At 38.8% G+C, this 18911-nt stretch overlaps 2 protein-coding genes and 1 pseudogene across 4 annotated transcripts; 1 reads left to right on the top strand and 2 right to left on the bottom strand.

Annotated features, from left to right (window-relative positions):
* BNAA07G21830D (uncharacterized protein At1g01500) lies at positions 1 to 2776 on the bottom strand. 3 transcript variants are annotated; one of them, XM_013793445.3, is made up of 3 exons: positions 2356 to 2776; positions 1146 to 1939; positions 1 to 527 (listed from the first exon to the last, which is right to left on the bottom strand). In XM_013793445.3, exons 2-3 carry the CDS (start codon positions 1863 to 1865, stop codon positions 297 to 299), a joined length of 951 nt encoding a protein of 316 aa, XP_013648899.1. In that variant the 5' UTR covers positions 1866 to 1939; positions 2356 to 2776; the 3' UTR covers positions 1 to 296. The 3 variants fall into 3 exon arrangements, with proteins under 3 accessions (XP_013648899.1, XP_048591735.1, XP_048591736.1); XM_048735778.1 differs by having other exon boundaries at positions 2046 to 2366; XM_048735779.1 differs by lacking the exon at positions 2356 to 2776 and adding an exon at positions 2110 to 2244.
* A 1025-nt stretch (positions 2777 to 3801) lies between these two features.
* On the top strand, positions 3802 to 5120 carry LOC111199383 (annotated as a pseudogene).
* Positions 5121 to 5424: 304 nt separating this feature from the next.
* LOC106353668 (S-adenosyl-L-methionine-dependent tRNA 4-demethylwyosine synthase) lies at positions 5425 to 8356 on the bottom strand. The gene is made up of 8 exons (XM_013793448.3): positions 7374 to 8356; positions 7182 to 7297; positions 6932 to 7107; positions 6544 to 6734; positions 6347 to 6433; positions 6091 to 6248; positions 5800 to 6010; positions 5425 to 5702 (listed from the first exon to the last, which is right to left on the bottom strand). The coding sequence occupies exons 1-8, from the start codon at positions 8223 to 8225 to the stop codon at positions 5541 to 5543; spliced, it is 1953 nt and encodes a 650-aa protein (XP_013648902.1). The 5' UTR covers positions 8226 to 8356; the 3' UTR covers positions 5425 to 5540.
* Positions 8357 to 18911: the final 10555 nt, after the last annotated feature.

The following is an 18911-nucleotide window of genomic DNA, read 5'->3' as shown; positions in this document are numbered from 1 at the left end:
TTTACACTCAAAAGCATTTTTATATTTACAGGAAGCAGGCAATACCAATAACAAACTTTGTTTTCTTTCAGTCTGAATCTCAACAAACAAGAAAAAAAAAAAAAGACAATGATTCCTCTCAAAATTTTAAGGCACAAAGATAAAACAAAAACACACATACCAAGAAAGATTATGCTACTACACAGCAGTATTAGGTATTAGACTATCAGTCAAAAAGAGATCTGCAATGGAGTGGAGTTAGAGAGAGAGAGAGGCAAAGGAGAAGATGCTTAAGGAGGTGAATTGAGTGAAGAAGACTAGATAAGCCTTCTTCTGAAGTTTCTGGTGGTTGATTGATAGGTACGCACAAGAAGGCCAACCCCAATGCCCAGACCTACACATACACCAAGTCCAATTCCCACACCAACCCTCACACCCGCATTGAACCACGACATTTCCCCATCTTCACCATCTGCGTACTCTCTTCCCATATACATGTCTCCGTATTCTCCTTCATACTCTTGTTTATAGCTTCCATATTCTGTTACCTACACAAACAAAAGCCACAAAAGAAAGAAAAAAAAAGTCCCATACTTAGGACAAAACACTGCAAAGAACAACTCAGCAACAGAGACATTTATTTATAGACATAGTCAAGCAAAGAATACAATGACCATTCAGTAGAACAGAGGCTAATGGTATTATTCTTTGCTCCATGAGGAAGATATAAACACTTAAGGAAACTATTAACATTATCCAGAGTCAGTTTATGCATAAACTAAAGTTATATTGTGATAATCAGGATTTTTCAACCAATGAGTCCTCAAAACTGACTGTAGCAGACAGAAGGATAAGAATTCAGATATTAAAAATCAAAGACAACAGACAAATGGGAGAGAGAGAGAGAGAGCTATCTACTGACTTGTAAAACGTGTCAGACCCCATACATCACATGATCATTTATCACAAAGTTGGTCCACTTCAATATCTAAAACGAATCATCTTCCTAAAAGTACACACATGTGTCAACACAACCATGAACAAAACTTAATACACACCATGACTAACAAGACTCATCTCCTAGGTAAAAGCATTCAATGTCTTCAAGATAGAAACAAACAAACCATTATAATAATAATCTTGAGAAACAGCAATTTGAAACATACCTGAAAATCAAGCTCAGATGAGCTGCCTTTCTGAGACTCACCACTTTCATACTCTGGAATCGAATCCAACGCACTCGTTCTACTGTGCTTCTTCCTGAAACCAAGCTGAAGCGTCTTGGTTAGAATAATAGGCGTTCCTGAGAAGCAACCAGTGACGTACACTTCAATACTCGGCAACGGAGATGATGACAACTCAGAACAACCAATGTGTTTCTCCTTCAAGAAACCAGACCCTGCAGTGATCTCAGCTTCACAGTTCATCCCCCACCGCTTCACACTGTGCTTAGCAGACTCCCCTGTGAAGCCATTACTACCAGACATCTCCAACGTTCCAGACAAAACAAGCTCCTCCTTGTCACATACCTCGAACTTCACACTACCAGATAGCCTGATGTTGTCCGTGCTGATGAAAGTAGCTTCCTCTGATTTCTTATCAACACGGTCTCGCCTCAGCTGAGAGGAGACTCCTTCGGAGTGAATGCTCATTCGAACGCCGTTGATCTCGAGGAGAGAGTCTGGATCAAGAGGGACGTGGGTGATGGTGAGGACCTCAGGAGTGGAATCATCCACCTTGAAGTTGCTGATTCTGACATAGAACACTCTCAAATCCAGGAGTGGTAACGATGGTATTGTGGGATTGTGATGGTTGTAACTCTGGTACCTAACCATCTGATAAGCTTCACCGTTGTTGTTGTTACGTGTCTCGTAAGGCTCCACCATGATTATTAAGAATTGAACCAAAAACCAATCTCTATTTCTTCACTGAATCCAAATGTTTAGCATCACAAGTTTTTCTGCATAAAAATTTGAAATACATCAAAAATGAGAAAAGAGAAACATTCATTCATTCATTCATTCATTACATCACAAAGAATGTAAAAGATTCAAACTTTTACTTACTTCCTAAAAAAGAGAAGATGGTTAACCAAAAAAAAAAGAAAGAATGTAAAGAATGAAACTTTACTTATTTCCCCAAAACAGAGATGGCTACTACAAAAAAAAAATTAACAAAGATCCAATGATCTATTTGAAAACTGAAGAGATTGATTGATCCATGTGAAACAGAAATTAAAAGAAGAAAAAAAAGAGAGAGAGATTTTGCAGATTTATAAAACTAATTTTCAATCACAAAAGGAACAAACTTTTAAAAATAGAAGAAGAAAAATTAGAATATTCTGAGAAAAATCAGGAGAAAAGAAAGGAAGCTGACCCCAAGAAGATGTTGCATCCACAAACTCCACACTTAATGATTTTGCACAAACAAAATACAACTAGCGCTTCATATTCATCTTCCTGTCTGCATCTCCCAATTCCTTTTTTTTTTTTTTGGAAATTTTCTACGGCCAAGGAGGATTTATTAAATTTCACGACAAAGCCCAGTTTGATTTTATTACAGCACAAAAAAAAGTTGTCCGAAAAAAAGGACAAGAATAAGCTTTGTCTTTATCGAATATATAAATTTGTATTTGGTGAAATCTCGAAAAGAAAAACAGGAGAAAATGATCCCAAAAAAAAATCAGGAAAGAGGATTGAATTGTCTTCTTCTTGTTATGATCCGACGGGAGGAAGGAGAAAGAAGATAAGGGCTGTTCTGACTTTCGATCACGTGATGATGATCTTATCCTCTTTTGGGACCAAATGCCAATTCGCTGGGTCATTTTCATTTAAAACGACTTGCGTTCTCCTTATTTTTTTCTTAAACGGTAGGTTGTTGGGAATTAAAACTAATGGTAAAAAACGTGAACGTCGTGCCGTTTCTGTTGGGTCATATATTTTGTCGTTAGAACTTCAGAACTTTTTTTTTTGCCAGCTATTAACTACGTCGTTGACAGTATCATTTGTTTTATTCAATAGAAAGAATGTCACGGTTTGAATATACGTTTTTAATTAATAATACTACTAAATTAAACACTGATCACATATGCAGTCTCCCTGTTTTTCTCAGATACGATTTTTTTTTTTGCCATCTGAGATAATATTATTAATGGACAAAGTCCAAAAAGCAAACCCAAACAAAAAGTCCACTGAACAAGTGAAAGCCCAACCGAAAAACTAACAAACATAGGAAAAGCATAAAGCCCAAGCCCAAAGACGAGAGCCCACCCAGACTGTACCGAAACACCCAAACACGTCGAGGGACGCGTGTTAGAACCTCAACAACGAGGCAAACACGTGTCGTCATCTCCCTTCGTCTTCTCCACCTCCGGAGAAAACACGAATCGTTTCGCCGGAATCTCGCCGGAAAACACATGCAACTACCCATCTTCTTCACCGATCGAACATAACCACCGGCTAGCTTCTCCTCGCAACCACCAGAAACACCTGGGACCACCACGACGAAAGAACCTCCAACGACTATGTTGGAAGGTAGGAGAAATCCATCGTCATCTACACATATCCTTATGCTAATTTTTCAGAGAGCTTCAATCGAAACAGAGAAGGAAACCCAACCACATCGCCTGATCTTCCAGGACCGAGACTATACGCCGCGATGCAGAACCAAAAAACTCTTCTTCAGAAGGAGTTCCAATCAAACATCACCGTTGTCGAATCAATCGAACCGGGAGTAGTTTGGAATAGAGCAGAGCGAAGAAGAAAAGACCAGACAAAATCCGAGCGAACCCGAGACTAATCCGCCGTCAAACATCAAAGGTTGATGCGAAGCGGAGCCAAGAGCCGGCGATCCCACACTACAGAGGAAGGTGTGGTCCCCGGAGCCAAGAGCCGGCGGTCCAACACCAAAAGGAAGGCGTGGTCCCCGGAATCAAAAGCCGGTCATCCACCGGATGAAAGATGCGACACCGGCGAAAGAGATCGATGACTTTCTCTCTCTGAAAGATACAGAGAGAGTTAAGAGAGAGAAAGTCGATCCCCTATCTAAATTATAGTTATGTTTTTCTCAGATATGATAACTAAAGAAGAAGAAGACGATGTTTGAAAATGAAATAAAACCAGGACTTACAACAAACTCTATATATATCTTTTTTTAAGTTAAAACTCTATATATTTAGGTTGTTATTATGGAATCGGAAGCTTTAATTAAGCTTAAATTTAACACACAAATTGCAGCTAGCAACCGGTCGTGATAGGGTGGCAATATTTTTCACATACTAGATTACAAATTTCAATCTTTGAAGCTTTACAATTTAATCTTTGACAATAATATATGAATACCTAACTCCAAGAATATAGTACATTATATGTTGGTGTATATGTCATACATATATGTATTATAATGGTGGATAATGTTTGAAGAAAAGATAACCAAATGGACAAACTCAAAATCTACTTTTTCTTCTAGTCCAAAGAGTGGGTGACTTTTGATATTAAAGACGTGTATTTCTTTCTTTCTGTAAACATTAAAAAAAAAAGCATGAGAAAAATTAATAGCCCTTGAAGATATTTTTTGTGACTGTTCTTGAAGATATCACAAACAAATAAGCTGTTCAAAAATATTATATTCTGTGAAAAACGTAAGCTGATTTACACCAAAAAAAAACGTAAGCTGGTGGAAAGAGAAGGTTTGTGAGAATAAAGGAAGCTTCATCTTCGTCGGACTCTCAGACGAAGAGGAAGGCCGAGAAAGAATCTTGAGAATCATGGAGATTTCAAGAAGGAAGAAGACTAATATTACGAGGAGTACGAAAATGAAGAAGAAGAAGATAAACAAGTTGAGATTATTAACAGAGATAAACATAATAATAAAGTTAGTAGTAGTAGTAGTAGCAGCTTGGAAGAAGCAGAAAAATGGAAACATGAAGAATTAGCGGAGGAGGAGAAGAAGCCAGAGATGACGGAGAAAACGGTTGCACTGCCGTCATCTAGACGGTGGAGGAGGAAAAACACACCCGTGAAGAGCTGGTAAATTTTTATTACCATGTCAATGTACTCTTTAATTTTGTGTATGTTCACCATGGATTAACTATTGCTGGACTAAAAACCCTTATGGGACGAAAAGTACATTTTGCTTTATAATTTCTTGGATCAGTTTATTCAAAACAAGAAACAAGTTTTTTTGCCAACTAGTTTTTGTTACAGATTTAGATAATCAAAGCTATTTTCAGTAAAATCTCTGACAGTTAAATTAAATAAAATTAATTGTTTCATAATAATGCTTTATAGAGGGATTTCTAGTTGTAGTAGGTTGTTTATCGTTTTTGGTTTGTGTAGTTGATGTTTACGTGGTGAATAAACAAGTTAATAAACTATTGTATATTGCTAGTGAAACAAGTCTTTTAATAAAGTCACAACCAAGGTGACATCTAAATTTAAAACTTGATTGTTATAAAGTTTGATATGATTTCAAAACTTTAACTAACGTCTTCCCAAGAGTTATATATAGCACTGTAGTTGTCACAACAACAAAAAGAAACACGAAAGCTTTAACAAAATGAGCTAAGCTAAAACCGCCTGGGGCTGTGGTTTAGGGTGATGATGCCTTTCCTTCTTGTAACGCAACTGCTCTGGATCAAACCCACCTTCCTCTGCTCCATACACCGCCCATGATGGTGTTTCTGCCATATAGTCTCTGCTCGTGAACGGTTCTCCAGAAGCCACCTATGCAATTTCATTCATAAAATGTCAGTAATTATTAGCATGAAATCTTGAATTTTGAGATTGATCAGTGTTCCTGGATTTGGTTTAAATAACTAACCAGATCGTGGAACTTTTCATAGTCAATCCAAGTAAACCACTTTCCATCCACTTTGAACTTGTCGGTTCTCCCAAGAAGAACACAGCAAGAATGGGCGTGCTCGCAAGCTACTTCGTACTCTCCATTGCTCTTCAGAGACAGAGCTTCTGAGAATGCTTTAACATCTGCGTGCCATGGTACATTCTCCATTGTCAACTTTGATGTTGCGGATCTGTTAAGATTAACACATAAGTTATGATTTATGTGTAACAAGAGTGGAGAGATAGAAAAGAACGAGTGAAACACACTCACGATCCACAATATGTGACTCCTTTGATCTCAATGAAATCAGGTTTCCCGATGCTGAAGAGGTTGAAGTAAGCTTCTAGCTCCTCTGTGTTCCATCCTTTGACAAGCGTTAAACGGTAGACGGTTCGCTGCTGCTTCTCTTGGAGAGCTTTCAAGGAGTCCTGTGACACAAATGGTGCAGAGATTATGTACCTATACCTTAACTCACATTTCATTCCGAAGGTTTTATTACATGGAGGAATTTGATTTAGGTACTTACAATAAACCGCTCCCAGAAGTCCGCAAAGAGAGGCCTATCAATAGCCTTCAAGCTCTCTTTGGTGGCAGCATCTACACTTACGTACAACTGTAGATATCAAAAATAATAAGGAAAATCTGGTTCAGTACGTGTGCATGAAGAGCTTTCAAAGCTCATCTTTTGAAATAACTGATATGTAGACAACAGACACCACAGACCTGGGTGATGGGCTTCATCATCAAAATCTTTTCGGGGAACTGCGCATTAGTAACCAAAAATGTGGAGATACGCTTTCCATGTAGCTCATCTACAAGGGCATTGATCTCTGGATACATAATTGGCTCACCAACAAGTGACAACGCACAATGCCTTGGTGTTAGACCTTCTTGTAATTTCTCCGGAGTTACACCTGAAGAACATATCCCGCCAATAAAGCGTCAGCTTCTGACATTCAATTAATTGGTGAAAACAAATCAATCAAGCAACTAAAACACGAAGATTATCTTTGACTTCCAAGAGTGCCTAGCAAGCACACAGTATTTTTAGTGCAAAGGTCTAAATGCATTTCATAATACATGCAGAATTATGATAAAGATATAATCAGACCTGGAACTCCTTTCATCTGTTTAATCATCTTTGTATGAAGATCCAGAGCACCTTTCACAATCTCTTTAGGATCATCCATCTTCCACTGCCAGCTCTTTCCCACAGGGTTTGTGTGATGCCTCCAGCAAAAGACACATTTGTTTGCACAAGCCAGACTAGGTGTTGTCTCCATGCACCTTGTTTATTCAAAAACCAACATAAGAATCACAAACTATACGCCTATTAGAGGGGACAGAACTTCGAATCAAACCTGTGACTCTCAATGCCATAAAAGGAGTGCTTGTAGCAACCTCCCCTGCCTCTAAGCTGCGACTTCGTCCATCTACAAATCTTAACCCCACTATGCGAACCAATGATCTTATATCCCTGCAAGTTCCACAAAACTTCAGAAAGTCTATAAAACCATATAGACAATTGAAACAAAGTCCAGAGAAACAGCAACCTGCTTGGTTAAGCTAGCTCTAATAACAGGAGTCACCATCTCCTTCTTCCCATCACCTTTAGCCACTTTAACTACACCATTCTTCCTTGAAGGAGCTTTCCCAGCAATATCTTCAAGATCAACAATATCACCATTCCCTTCCTCCTCCTCCTCATCATCTGTTGAATCAACATATTCACCATCACTCACAAGTCCAACATCACCATTCTGCAAAATCTCAGCTCCTTCTCGAGCAGAGCCTCCCTTCAGAACTCTAATCACTCCATCACACCAATCCCTAAACACTCCGTCCATCTCTCCGTCGTCAACGTCACCTTCCCCCACCGGAACCATCTCAACCCCACCCAACCCCACCATCCTCCTCGCCAGCTCCTTCCCCACAGCGTTATACGCCTCGCCATACGCACGGCTCCCGACGCCGAACACGGCGAACCTGCAACCGGAGAGAATCAGCGACCCGACTCTGAAATCCTCGGCGCTCTCGGAGAGCCATTCGACGAGAAACTCTCCGTCCTTCGGCGGCTTCCCTCCCTCCCACGTCGACGCGACGAAGATCGCTACCGTCTCCTTCGGGAGATCCTCCGGCTCGTAGCTTCGCGGATCGACGAGGTCGAATGCGACGCCGTTTGACGCCAATAGGTCGCGGAGGCGTTGTGCTAGGGCCTTGGATGTGCCGGTTTGGGAGATGAAGAAGATCTTTCCTCTGATGGTGGCGGCGCTAGGGTTTAGCTTTGAGGAGAGGGTTTTGAGACGTTTCAGGCGGCGGTATTTGTGGATGCAGTAGAAAGTGGTTGCTGAGAGTAAAGCGATTAAAGCTAGTCGAGAATGTATGGAGGAGGAGGAGGAAGCCATGGAGTGAGATCAATGGAGTACACCGGAGGCGCGTGGTGGTTACGCGAAGCTATGAACTGAGAGAGAGTGAGAAATGGCGGAGAGGGAGAAGAGAGTCAGTGTGAGGTTTAAGGAATGGGCCCATTTAAATTAGGTCAAAGCCCATCAAATCTGTCTAGAAATCAATAAGACATAAACCACGGATAAAGTGGCTTTGAAAGATTTTTTTTTTTTTTTTTAACCAAGTGGCTTTGAAAGATTTAACGGCAGAAAAATCTGAATCCAAATAATCAAACCAAATTCGATCCAAATAGCACCAAACCTAAATTGAAATTGGTTAAATATCTAAACGGCTTCAAAAAATTTTGGTATTTAAAAAATCGGAACTGAACCAAATCCAAACCAAAGTATTTAAAAACACTCAAAGTCAAACACTCAAAGTCGGTTTCTAATTATATTTTTTTTTCAATAATCGACGGTTTTTCTCTAAATCTTATAAAACATGGCTTTTGTTTTCTTGAAGTTACAGTTTTTATAACACTAAATCCGGAGCCAAAAATTGATACCAAGCGAGCCGACTAAAAGCTAGAAACTGAAATCCAAATTGATCCAAACTGAAATTTAAAAAAATTATGTATACTGATATAAAATAAAATTATTAACCAAAACGATCGATATACCAAAAATTTGAAAATCTAAATTAAAAAATAGTCTCACAACTTTAAACTAATATTCAAAACATAAATAAATATTTCAAATATTTAAATACGTGTTTTATCTTTATATTGATAAAATATTTTGAAAACTCAAAACTAAAGTATTATACAAATAGGAAATAAGTATCAGAAAAAATTATAAAATATACGTAAACCTGACTTGAGTATATATATATATATATATATATATATATATATATATATGTAAATGGGACTTAGAGAACTGAAATCGAAAACCTGAAAGTTCAAAAAGTTGATCCTGAATCATAAGCTTAGTTCTGACGTTCGGATGTCCAATTGGGTTTGGTTCGGGTTCAGCCAGGTTTTGGTTCTCATGGAACATGAAATTTGACCATATTTAGATATGTTAAAATTTAGGTTTATGTTCCATCGAGTTCTGTTCAGATATAGTAACACATCGTAAATCCAATTGAACCCCTTTTAACTTCAGGTTCAGTCTCACTTAGGATTTTGGTTACTTTGTTTGTGACTCGAAAGTGCACTCTTTAGTTCACATATTGCTCTAACAAAAGCTTTGTGGCATGATACATAAGTGGTCATTATGAAGGAACTGTCAGGAAATTGGTATATGATTTGGGGTATCCAAGTGAGGCTAGTATACTGTATTGCTCTTCTAAGTTTCTGACCAGCAAAAATGTTCGATTGATTGTTAATACTTGCTGTGGTCAAATAATCCAGCTGCTAGAGTGGACATTTGATTGGAATTACATGGTCAGAGGCTTTGTGCAAGATAAAAAGAGAGGAAACATCTTAAAGGTGAATGAAAATCTTGTAATTGATTGAACTCTCATAATAACTGTTGCCTCTTTTCCTAAATTATTGTTGATCATGCAGATGGATCGCCAGAAGTATGTGAAAGTAGCTTACCATGGGTTCAGAGAGCTCTCGAAAGATGATAAAGTTGATATCTACGGCAGCAGCCTAATACAAAATTCTTTTGATGAGCCCGATTATGCTCTCAAAGATACCCTCTTTTCTTTGGCTAAAGCTTATCTGTTTGCGCAACTTGTTGATTTTAAAAATAATAACCCAGAAAAGATTCCCAAGGAAGTTGAGTAAGACTATTTCCCATACTTATTACCGTTTTGATATTCTCTATAGTCTTCAATAAAGTATATGTTATGCATGTGATTGTAACATTGCTAACGGATACTCTGTAACTTATGCCTGTCATTAATTTTTTCTTAAAAAAACATATCACTAATTTATTCCTTCTCCAATGCGTTCGTGTAGTTATGATCGTATGTATAAAGATGTTCGGGCTGCTGCTGATCTGTGCCACCGTGATGGAACTTCAAAACAGATGCACACTACAAGAAAACGTATCTTTACCGAGGAAGTTTAACGAGGAAAAATAATCCTCGTAAAAAAACGTTGATTTTGCGAGGAAAGTACGTTGAGAAAGAAAAGCATCGTTATTTCGTCGTAAGTTAACGACAAAAAATATTCGTCGTAAAGACGATGTAAATTGACGTGGCTTTTACGAGGAAATAGTTTTTCCTCGTAAAATCCACGTAAATTTCGCGAGTGCTTTACGACGAAATATTTTACGTGTACTTAACGAGGAAATTTTGAATCCACCAACTTGGTAGGTGGCTCACGTTTTTTTTTTGGCCATACAATTAATTTTCGTCGTAATTTCATAGTAAAATTACAACTACCAGATTCGAAATTTTCTATAAATATGGATGTTGGAACATCATTTTAAACACACCAACAACAAAAAACGTGAAAGAAAAAAAAATGGCTGGCTCTGGGACTATTTACGAGTTGCGGAATTGGATGTATATGCATAGAGATGCTAACGGGAGAGTGACGAAAGAATACCTTGCGGGGCTGGAGACATTTATGCACCAAGCAGATTCAACACCGCTCGCCCAAGAAAGTGGTAAGATGTTCTGTCCTTGTCGGAAATGCAACAATTCGAAATTGGCAAACCGTGAAAATGTTTGGAAGCATTTAATAAATAGAGGTTTCACGCCAAATTACTATATCTGGTTTCAACATGGGGAAGGTTATAATTATGATCAGAATGAAGCTAGTAGTAGTAATAGCAATTTTCAGGAAGAACCGGTTAATCATCATTTGCATAATGAACATAGTTACCATCAGGAGGAGATGGTAGATTATGATAGGGTTCATGATATGGTAGCTGATGCATTCGTAGCTCATGATGAAGATGAAGAACCTAATATAGATGCAAAAAAGTTTTACGGAATGTTAAACGCGGCGAATCAACCACTTTACAGTGGTTGTAGAGAAGGTCTCTCTAAATTGTCGTTGGCTGCTAGAATGATGAATATTAAAACTGATCACAATCTACCTGAAAGTTGCATGAACGAATGGGCGGACTTGTTTAAAGAGTATTTGCCGGAAGACAATGTGTCTGCTGATTCTTATTATGAGATTCAGAAATTAGTTTATAGTCTTGGGTTGCCTTCGGAGATGATAGATGTCTGCATCGACAACTGCATGATCTATTGGGGAGATGATGAGAAGCTAGAAGTATGTCGATTCTGCAAGAAGCCACGATTCAAGCCGCAAGGACGGGGACGTAATAGGGTACCGTACCAAAGGATGTGGTACCTACCAATTACAGACAGATTGAAAAGATTGTATCAATCAGAGCAGACTGCTGCAAAGATGAGATGGCATGCCGAGCATACTCAGACGGATGGTGAGATGACTCATCCATCAGATGCAAGAGCCTGGAAACATTTCAACAAAGTACATCCGGATTTTGCTAGCAATAGCCGGAATGTGTATCTCGGATTATGCACAGATGGATTTAGTCCGTTCGGAATGTCAGGGAGACAATATTCATTGTGGCCAGTCTTTCTTACGCCATACAACCTGCCACCGGAGATGTGCATGCAACGGGAGTTGCTATTCTTGACGATATTGATACCTGGTCCGAACCATCCAAAAAGGTCCCTGGATGTTTTCCTACAACCACTGATAAAAGAGTTGAAGGATTTGTGGTCAACAGGGGTGAGGACGTATGACTGTTCAACGAAGACGAATTTTACGATGCGAGCTATGCTTTTGTGGACCATAAGTGACTTTCCTGCATATGGGATGTTGTCTGGATGGACTACACATGGGAGATTAGCTTGTCCATATTGTAATGGAACGACAGATGCGTTTCAACTGAAGAATGGTAGGAAGACAAGTTGGTTTGATTGTCATCGTCGATTTCTTCCCATTGGCCATCCTTACCGAAGAAACAAGAATTTGTTTAGGCACAAAAGGGTTGTGAGAGACACTTCTCCACCATATCTAACTGGAGAACAAATTGAAGCACAAATCGACTACTACGGAGCTAACGAAACAGTTCGTTGGGGTGGTAATTGGCATGTCCCTCGTAATATGCCTGATTCTTACGGTGTTCATCACAACTGGCACAAGAAGAGTATATTTTGGGAGTTGCCATATTGGAAGGATCTTCTTCTGCGCCACAACCTCGATGTGATGCATATAGAGAAGAATTTCTTTGAGAACATCATGAATACAATATTGAATGTCCCAGGGAAGACAAAAGACAACATAAAATCGAGGTTGGACTTGCCGGATATTTGCTCAAGAAGCGAGTTACATATTAAAAGCAATGGACAAGTTCCTGTTCCGATATTCAGACTGTCTTCAGAAAAAAAGTCGGTGTTGTTCAACTGGGTGGCATCAGAAGTGAAGTTCCCCGATGGGTATGTTTCAAATCTCTCTAGATGTGTTGAAAAGGGTCAAAAGTTCTCTGGGATGAAGAGTCATGATTGTCATGTCTTTATGCAACGACTACTGCCCTTTGCATTTGCGGAGCTACTTCCAACAAACGTACATGAAGCACTTGCAGGTTCGTAGTGTTTTATATCACAATAATTTTATAACGGTCTAGTTTGCAAAATAATATACGACTAACAATGTGTTTAATTGTTTTTGGAATATAAAAGGCATTGGAGCATTTTTCAGGGATCTGAGCACACGCACTCTTAAAGAAGAAGTTGTAGAACAGCTTCAGGAGAACATTCCCATCTTATTGTGCAACTTGGAGAAGATATTTCCTCCTGGATTTTTTGACGTCATGGAGCATCTAGCTGTCCACCTCCCATATGAAGCATTGCTTCGTGGACCTGTACATTACGGATGGATGTATCAGTATGAGCGAGCCATGAAATATTTGAAGGGAAAAGCAAAGAACCTCGCCAAAGTTGAAGGTTCTATAATTGCTGGAAGTTTGACGGAAGAAGTTTCTCACTTCACATCGTACTACTTTGCGTCAAAAGTACGTACCCGTAGAAGAGCTCCAAGAAGATATGATGATGGTGGAGTTGCGCCAACATATGCAGTTGCTGGTGTTCCAGACATCTTTAGCCAGATTGGACGACTCGGTGGGAAGTCTAAAGAGGTTTGGTGGTCGAGTGAACAAGACGCTCATAGTGCACACACCTATATTCTACTCAATTGCGAGGATCCATTGATGCGTTATTTTGAAAGGTAACATATATGGACACTTCAAAACACATATAATTAATTATATAATTGCAAGAGATTCATTCCTATGAAATGTGATTAATTTTACAGCCTATTTGTTTCTCAAGTCGAAGAAACATTTCCTGGTATATCCACAAGTGACGTAGACAAAAGGAAAGATCAGCACTTCATTAAGTGGTTGCGGAATCAGGTATTATAACTCAAACTATTTTTTCATACATGATTTGTATTTTAATGTTCTCTTTATTTTTGCAGGTTGATTATGACGACGATGCAGATTATCCTAAGTGGTTACACGAAGTAATTCAATCTCCACTTGTAAAGGTCACCACATCACAGATGTATTTCACACGAGGCTACACTTTTCACACATATGAGTATGGTAGACAGCGGGCGACCAGTAACTATGGAATATGTGTGAAAGGGGAAACAGATTTCTACGGGATCTTGACGGAGATTATTGAAGTCGAATTTCCAGGGATACTGAAGCTGAAATGCGTCATCTTCAAATGTGAATGGTTCGACCCCGTCGTCAACAGAGGTGTTCGGTCTAACAAATTTGGTGTAGTTGATGTCAACGGTGGACGTCGGTACAACAAATTCGAGCCTTTCATCTTAGCTTCACAAGCAGACCAAGTTAGCTTCCTTCCATACCCTCGGATGAGAGATTCGGGTATAAATTGGTTAGCAGTGATCAAAGTTACACCTCGAGGACGAATCATCAGTGGAGAAGAACCACCATTGCAAGAAGAACAGATAAATGAAGTCGAGGAACCTGAACAAGAAGTTGATGACATCCTTCTCATTGATCCGCATAATCACGAATACGAAGATCTTACCGATGATGCCACAGACGAAGCTGTAGAAGACGAGTTTAATGAAAATGATGATATTTCTAGTGATGACGAGAATGTCGATGTATCCGATTGATGTATTTGATTTTGTGTAGTTTGTTTTATGAATAAGGTAATGTGAGAGTTTGTTTTATGAATAAGGTAATGTGGGAGTTTGTTTTATGAATAAGAAATTGTGGGAGTTTGTTTTATAAATAAGTAAATGTGGGAATTGTGGTTTGGAATGAAAATAAAGATGGGGTTTGGAATATATGAAGTAGAAGATAAGGAATATGGGTTTTGGGGTTTGGGGTTTCGGATTTTAGGGAATTAAAGGTACTGCTCGTTAATTCCTCGTAACCTGACGTCGAATGTACGACGTAATCCTCGTTTATTCCACGTAGGACAGAATCGTCGTAAAGACCTCGTAATGTAAATTGACGTAAATGCCACGTAAAGTAAATGACGAAGGAGGAACTCGTTTATTCCACGTAGGAAAGAATCGTCGTAAACACCTCGTAAGGTAAATTGACGTAAATACCACGTAAAGTAAATGACGAAGAAGGCACTCTTTAATTCCACGTAGGATGATTTCGTCGTAAACACCTCGTAAGGCCACGAGGACTTTACGACGAAATTAAAAAAGCGGGGCACGCTAATTCCACGTAAGCCAAAATCGTCGTAAAAGAGTCGTAAACTAACGACGATATTACGACGAAAATATTAAAAATACTAAAAAAAGAAGAGAAGAAAGATGCTTGAATCACATTTGGCGAGACTTACGTAAGTCTCGACCACATGAGTTCCAAATATCTTCTTCTCTTCTTTTTTTTTCCAAATTTTCTAAATTGGTGAAAAGCGGGACTTGCTACTTCCTCATAGTATAAAAACTAGAAAAAAAGAAAAAAGAAAGATACTGGAATTATATGTGGCGAGACTTAAGTCTCACCCACATAAATTCTAATATCTTCTTTTCTTCTTTTTTTTTTCAAATATTTCTAATTTGAAAAGTATTTTGGTGAGGAGTGTGATTTGAGATAGGGTGTGTTTTGTGAGTTTGTGTGTGTGGTTTGAGAAGGAAAGTTGTGGGTATTTATAGAAAATAAAGGCTCGCTAATTCCTCGTAACTGGTTAACTCGTTAATTCCACGTAACCCTTTTCGTCGTAAAAACGTCGTTAACGAAAACGCGGGCCTTTGTATTTCGTCGCTATTTCGTCGTAACTGAAAACGCGGGCCTCTGTAATTCCTCGTAAGTTTACGAGGAATTTACGAGGACAAGTAATCTTATATATATCCCGAGCGAGCTCGCTCCGTCTTTCCTCTCTACTTCCTCTCCACTTCCTCCCTAATTCGTAGCAATGGTAAGTCTCTCTAATTCCTCTCTAGTTTGATTAGTTTAGGATAGATTAGGTGGTTAGTATAGGGAATTTAGATAGGTTTACGGATCTTATGTTATTTAGTGTTGATTAGGTGGATAATGTTGGGAAGTATATGTTCACGAAAATTTAAAAAATTAAATTTTTTTCTCAGGTTCGAAAAGGTAGACTTACTGCCCATTACAGAGAGATGTTCGGTGAGCCGGGTAGTCGTTTAGACCCGTCGTCTTCTTCAGCTCCCGGTTCTTCGGGTCAGGAGACTGTCCCCGAGACTCAGTACACTCAGAGAGTCATTGGATCTCCTTCTTCTAGTGCACCATCGGTTCTTCACGTGCCTCCCCAGATGCCTCCTCCTCCTCCTGTGCCTCCTACGATGCCGGCACCTCCGATGCCCGCGGGCGAGATTCATCCCGATTTGATGGTGCCTCCGAGTGCTCCTTACTCGCAGTACACCGTAGAGGACATTCTCCGTCTGCCAGGCAGAGAAGGTTTACCAGTCATCGACCCCGACCGACCGGACGGAACTTTATGGTATGTTTCATTATTTTTTTATTCTTTTTAAATTCTTTTATAACTTTAAAAAATAATTTATATTTTAAATTTGTATTTTTCAGGTGGGGGATTGACGGATGTCTTGCATCGGACGTAACCGATACGATAAAAGGTTACTTCTCCATGGCACATCCGAACTGGAAAATGACGCCCCACTACGTCAGAAAGACGTGGTTCAAAATTTACGCTGTAAGTTCTATTAATTAAATATATATCTTTAAATTTTTTTATTATTTATATATATATTTTTTTCTAAAAAACTAATTATAAATTATTTTTTCCAACAGCAAAAATATAATTGGGCCTTGGGGATCACTGAGAGGGTGAGAAAGAAGTTTGAAGCGAAGGCGAAAGTTCGCTTGTTGGACACGGTCTCCAACTGGAAGGGTGACTGGATCGTGAAGGGGTATGAGCGTGGCAAACCCGCTGAGCTCACCACGGATGTCTGGGATGGCCTCATCCGATATTGGCGTCTTCCTGATTCCATTAGAATCGCCCAGTCTTGCTCTAACTCCCGTAACACAGTCGATGAGCACGGGAACGGGCCGATGCTTCACACTACGGGCCAAAAACCCCACGCCGGTGTCCGTTTGGAAATGGTAATTAAAAATTTAATTATATTAAATTTTTAGTATATTTTTATATATATTCTAATTAACAACTTTCTTAAATGTTTTTTTAGGCCAAAGAGACGGGAGAATTCCCGTCTCTTATGCAACTTTACGAGAGGACCCACAAGAACAAGGCGGGCCGATTTATAGATGGCAAGTCCGAGCAAATCTACAACGATTTGGCTGCTCGGGTTGAAGAACGCCAGACCCAGCTGACCCAACAGTCCACCGATGGATTACCCGTCACCTTATCCACACCTGAAGTGGATAAGCTTTACGAGGAGGTAAATTTTCTAAAATTTTAATTTTTTTAAATATTCATTTAATTTAACTTTAAATTTTTACTAACAAAATTTATTTTTTGTTTTTAAGGTTGTCCCTAAAAAAAAGGGACGGACGTTGGGGATTGGTTCCGTCAACGATGTTCCGAGAGCGACATCGTCTTATGTTCAGCGACGGGATGAGGAAGTCTCTCAGCTGCGTAGGGAGTCCGAAGAGCTGCGTAGAGAGTCTACTCAGCTGCGTATAGAGTCTACTCAGCTCCGATCTCGTATGGGTGGACTCGAGGGCTTCTTGGACGTTGTAGCGGCCACAAATCCGGAATGGGCGACTTTGTTGAGGACCATGCGACAACAAAATCCTATCCCAGGCCAGTCACCGACCGACGACTCACATGCCGAGGCGGATGTTCAGGCGAGGAGTGATGAATTCTACGAGGCGATTAATTAACGACCACCCTTAGTTCTTTTTAATTTCGGTTATTGTATTATGAATTCAAAACTTATTTCTATATAAAATATTTTGGTTTTGATTTTTTTAGAATTTTAATTTTATTAATAATTTAAATTATATTTATAATTATATTTATAATTATAATTTTTTATATTTCTATAAAATAATGAAACGAAGTAAATTCGTAGCTAATTTTGCGGCTTCTTTACGTGGAAGCTTAACGTGGTTTTTACGAGGAAACATTTACATGGAAATAACGTGGAAATCTATCAAGGTTTTTACGTTTTCTTTACGTGGAAAGCTCTCAAGGTATTTACGTTAATTTTACGAGTATTTATTTACGTGGGTTTTACGAGGAAAGCTTTTCGTGGTATTTACGAGGAAACTTAGCGACGTCCTTACGTGGAATCTTTACGTGGTCTTTACGATGAAATATCCTCCTTCGCTTTTACGACGAAATTATTTCCTCGCTAACTTACGACGAATTAGCGAGGATATATGCGTTACGACAAACGTATAACGACGAAACGCGTTTCCTCGCTAATTCGTCGTAACACTGCTTTTACGACGAAGTAACGAGGAAAACTGCCCTCGTAAAACTTGTGTTTTCTTGTAGTGGCATGGTAGCAAAAGAACCTAATATGTAAGGCTGCTGTTATGTTCATGAATCTTCTTTGAAAATTGGATATGTACCATCTCTGTTGGAATTTTTTCCCTTCCTTCTTTACATATTTTAATTTGCCTTTTTGTCAAGTATATCAATGAGGATACTACGATTGCACCACTTATAAAAATGATAAGAGATTCTGGACATTCTACTTTCTTGGTGACCAATAGGTAAATGCTAATGATATATTTTATAAACTTGCCTGATATGGTGCTTGCGCAATCGATTAAACTTAAGATTCATAAATGGTTACATTCTCCAAAGTTTTAACTTAAACTATTGTAACATGTTTCCCTGCACTTGTAACAGAAATATCGAACTTGGGAAGATTTTAAAAACGTCTGTGAAATCTTTTTATGAGACAGTGTGTCAACATTAATGATTTACTATTGCCTGTTATTGTATAATCAGTTTTTTTTTCTCTGCTTGCTGAGATGGATTTTCGATTAACATTGTTGCAGTTTGTGGGACTACACAAAAATTGTGATGCATTTTCTATGTGGAGGGCGCACGGTACAAGGTCTTCATACTTGCAACTTTGATTGGCTCCAGTACTTTGATGTTGTGATCACTGGCAGGTCTTTTCCTTTCCTAGGTCTCTTTAATCTAATGCTCTGAACAAAATCATGGTGATAACAATTTTTTTTTTTTTGTCATTGTGATAACAATAGTTATGTGTTATTGGATATCAATTTGTAGTTGAATTTATTGTT

Source organism: Brassica napus, chromosome A7 (genome assembly GCF_020379485.1).
Source record: "Brassica napus cultivar Da-Ae chromosome A7, Da-Ae, whole genome shotgun sequence".
Taxonomy (NCBI): domain Eukaryota; kingdom Viridiplantae; phylum Streptophyta; class Magnoliopsida; order Brassicales; family Brassicaceae; genus Brassica; species Brassica napus.
The sequence above is the reverse complement of the archived record's forward strand: the minus strand, read 5'-3'. Positions and strand labels throughout refer to the sequence as shown.

Coding starts and splice junctions, on each gene's coding strand:
- BNAA07G21830D (XM_013793445.3), bottom strand. CDS start 1,865: ATGGTGGAGCCTTACGAGACACGTAACAACAACAACGGTGAAGCTTAT. Junction 528..1,145: donor CATCTGAGCTTGATTTTCAG/GTATGTTTCAAA, acceptor TTGTTTGTGTAG/GTAACAGAATATGGAAGCTA.
- LOC106353668 (XM_013793448.3), bottom strand. CDS start 8,225: ATGGCTTCCTCCTCCTCCTCCATACATTCTCGACTAGCTTTAATCGCT. Junction 6,434..6,543: donor TGATGAAGCCCATCACCCAG/GTCTGTGGTGTC, acceptor TGATATCTACAG/TTGTACGTAAGTGTAGATGC. Junction 6,249..6,346: donor ACTTCTGGGAGCGGTTTATT/GTAAGTACCTAA, acceptor TTTGTGTCACAG/GACTCCTTGAAAGCTCTCCA.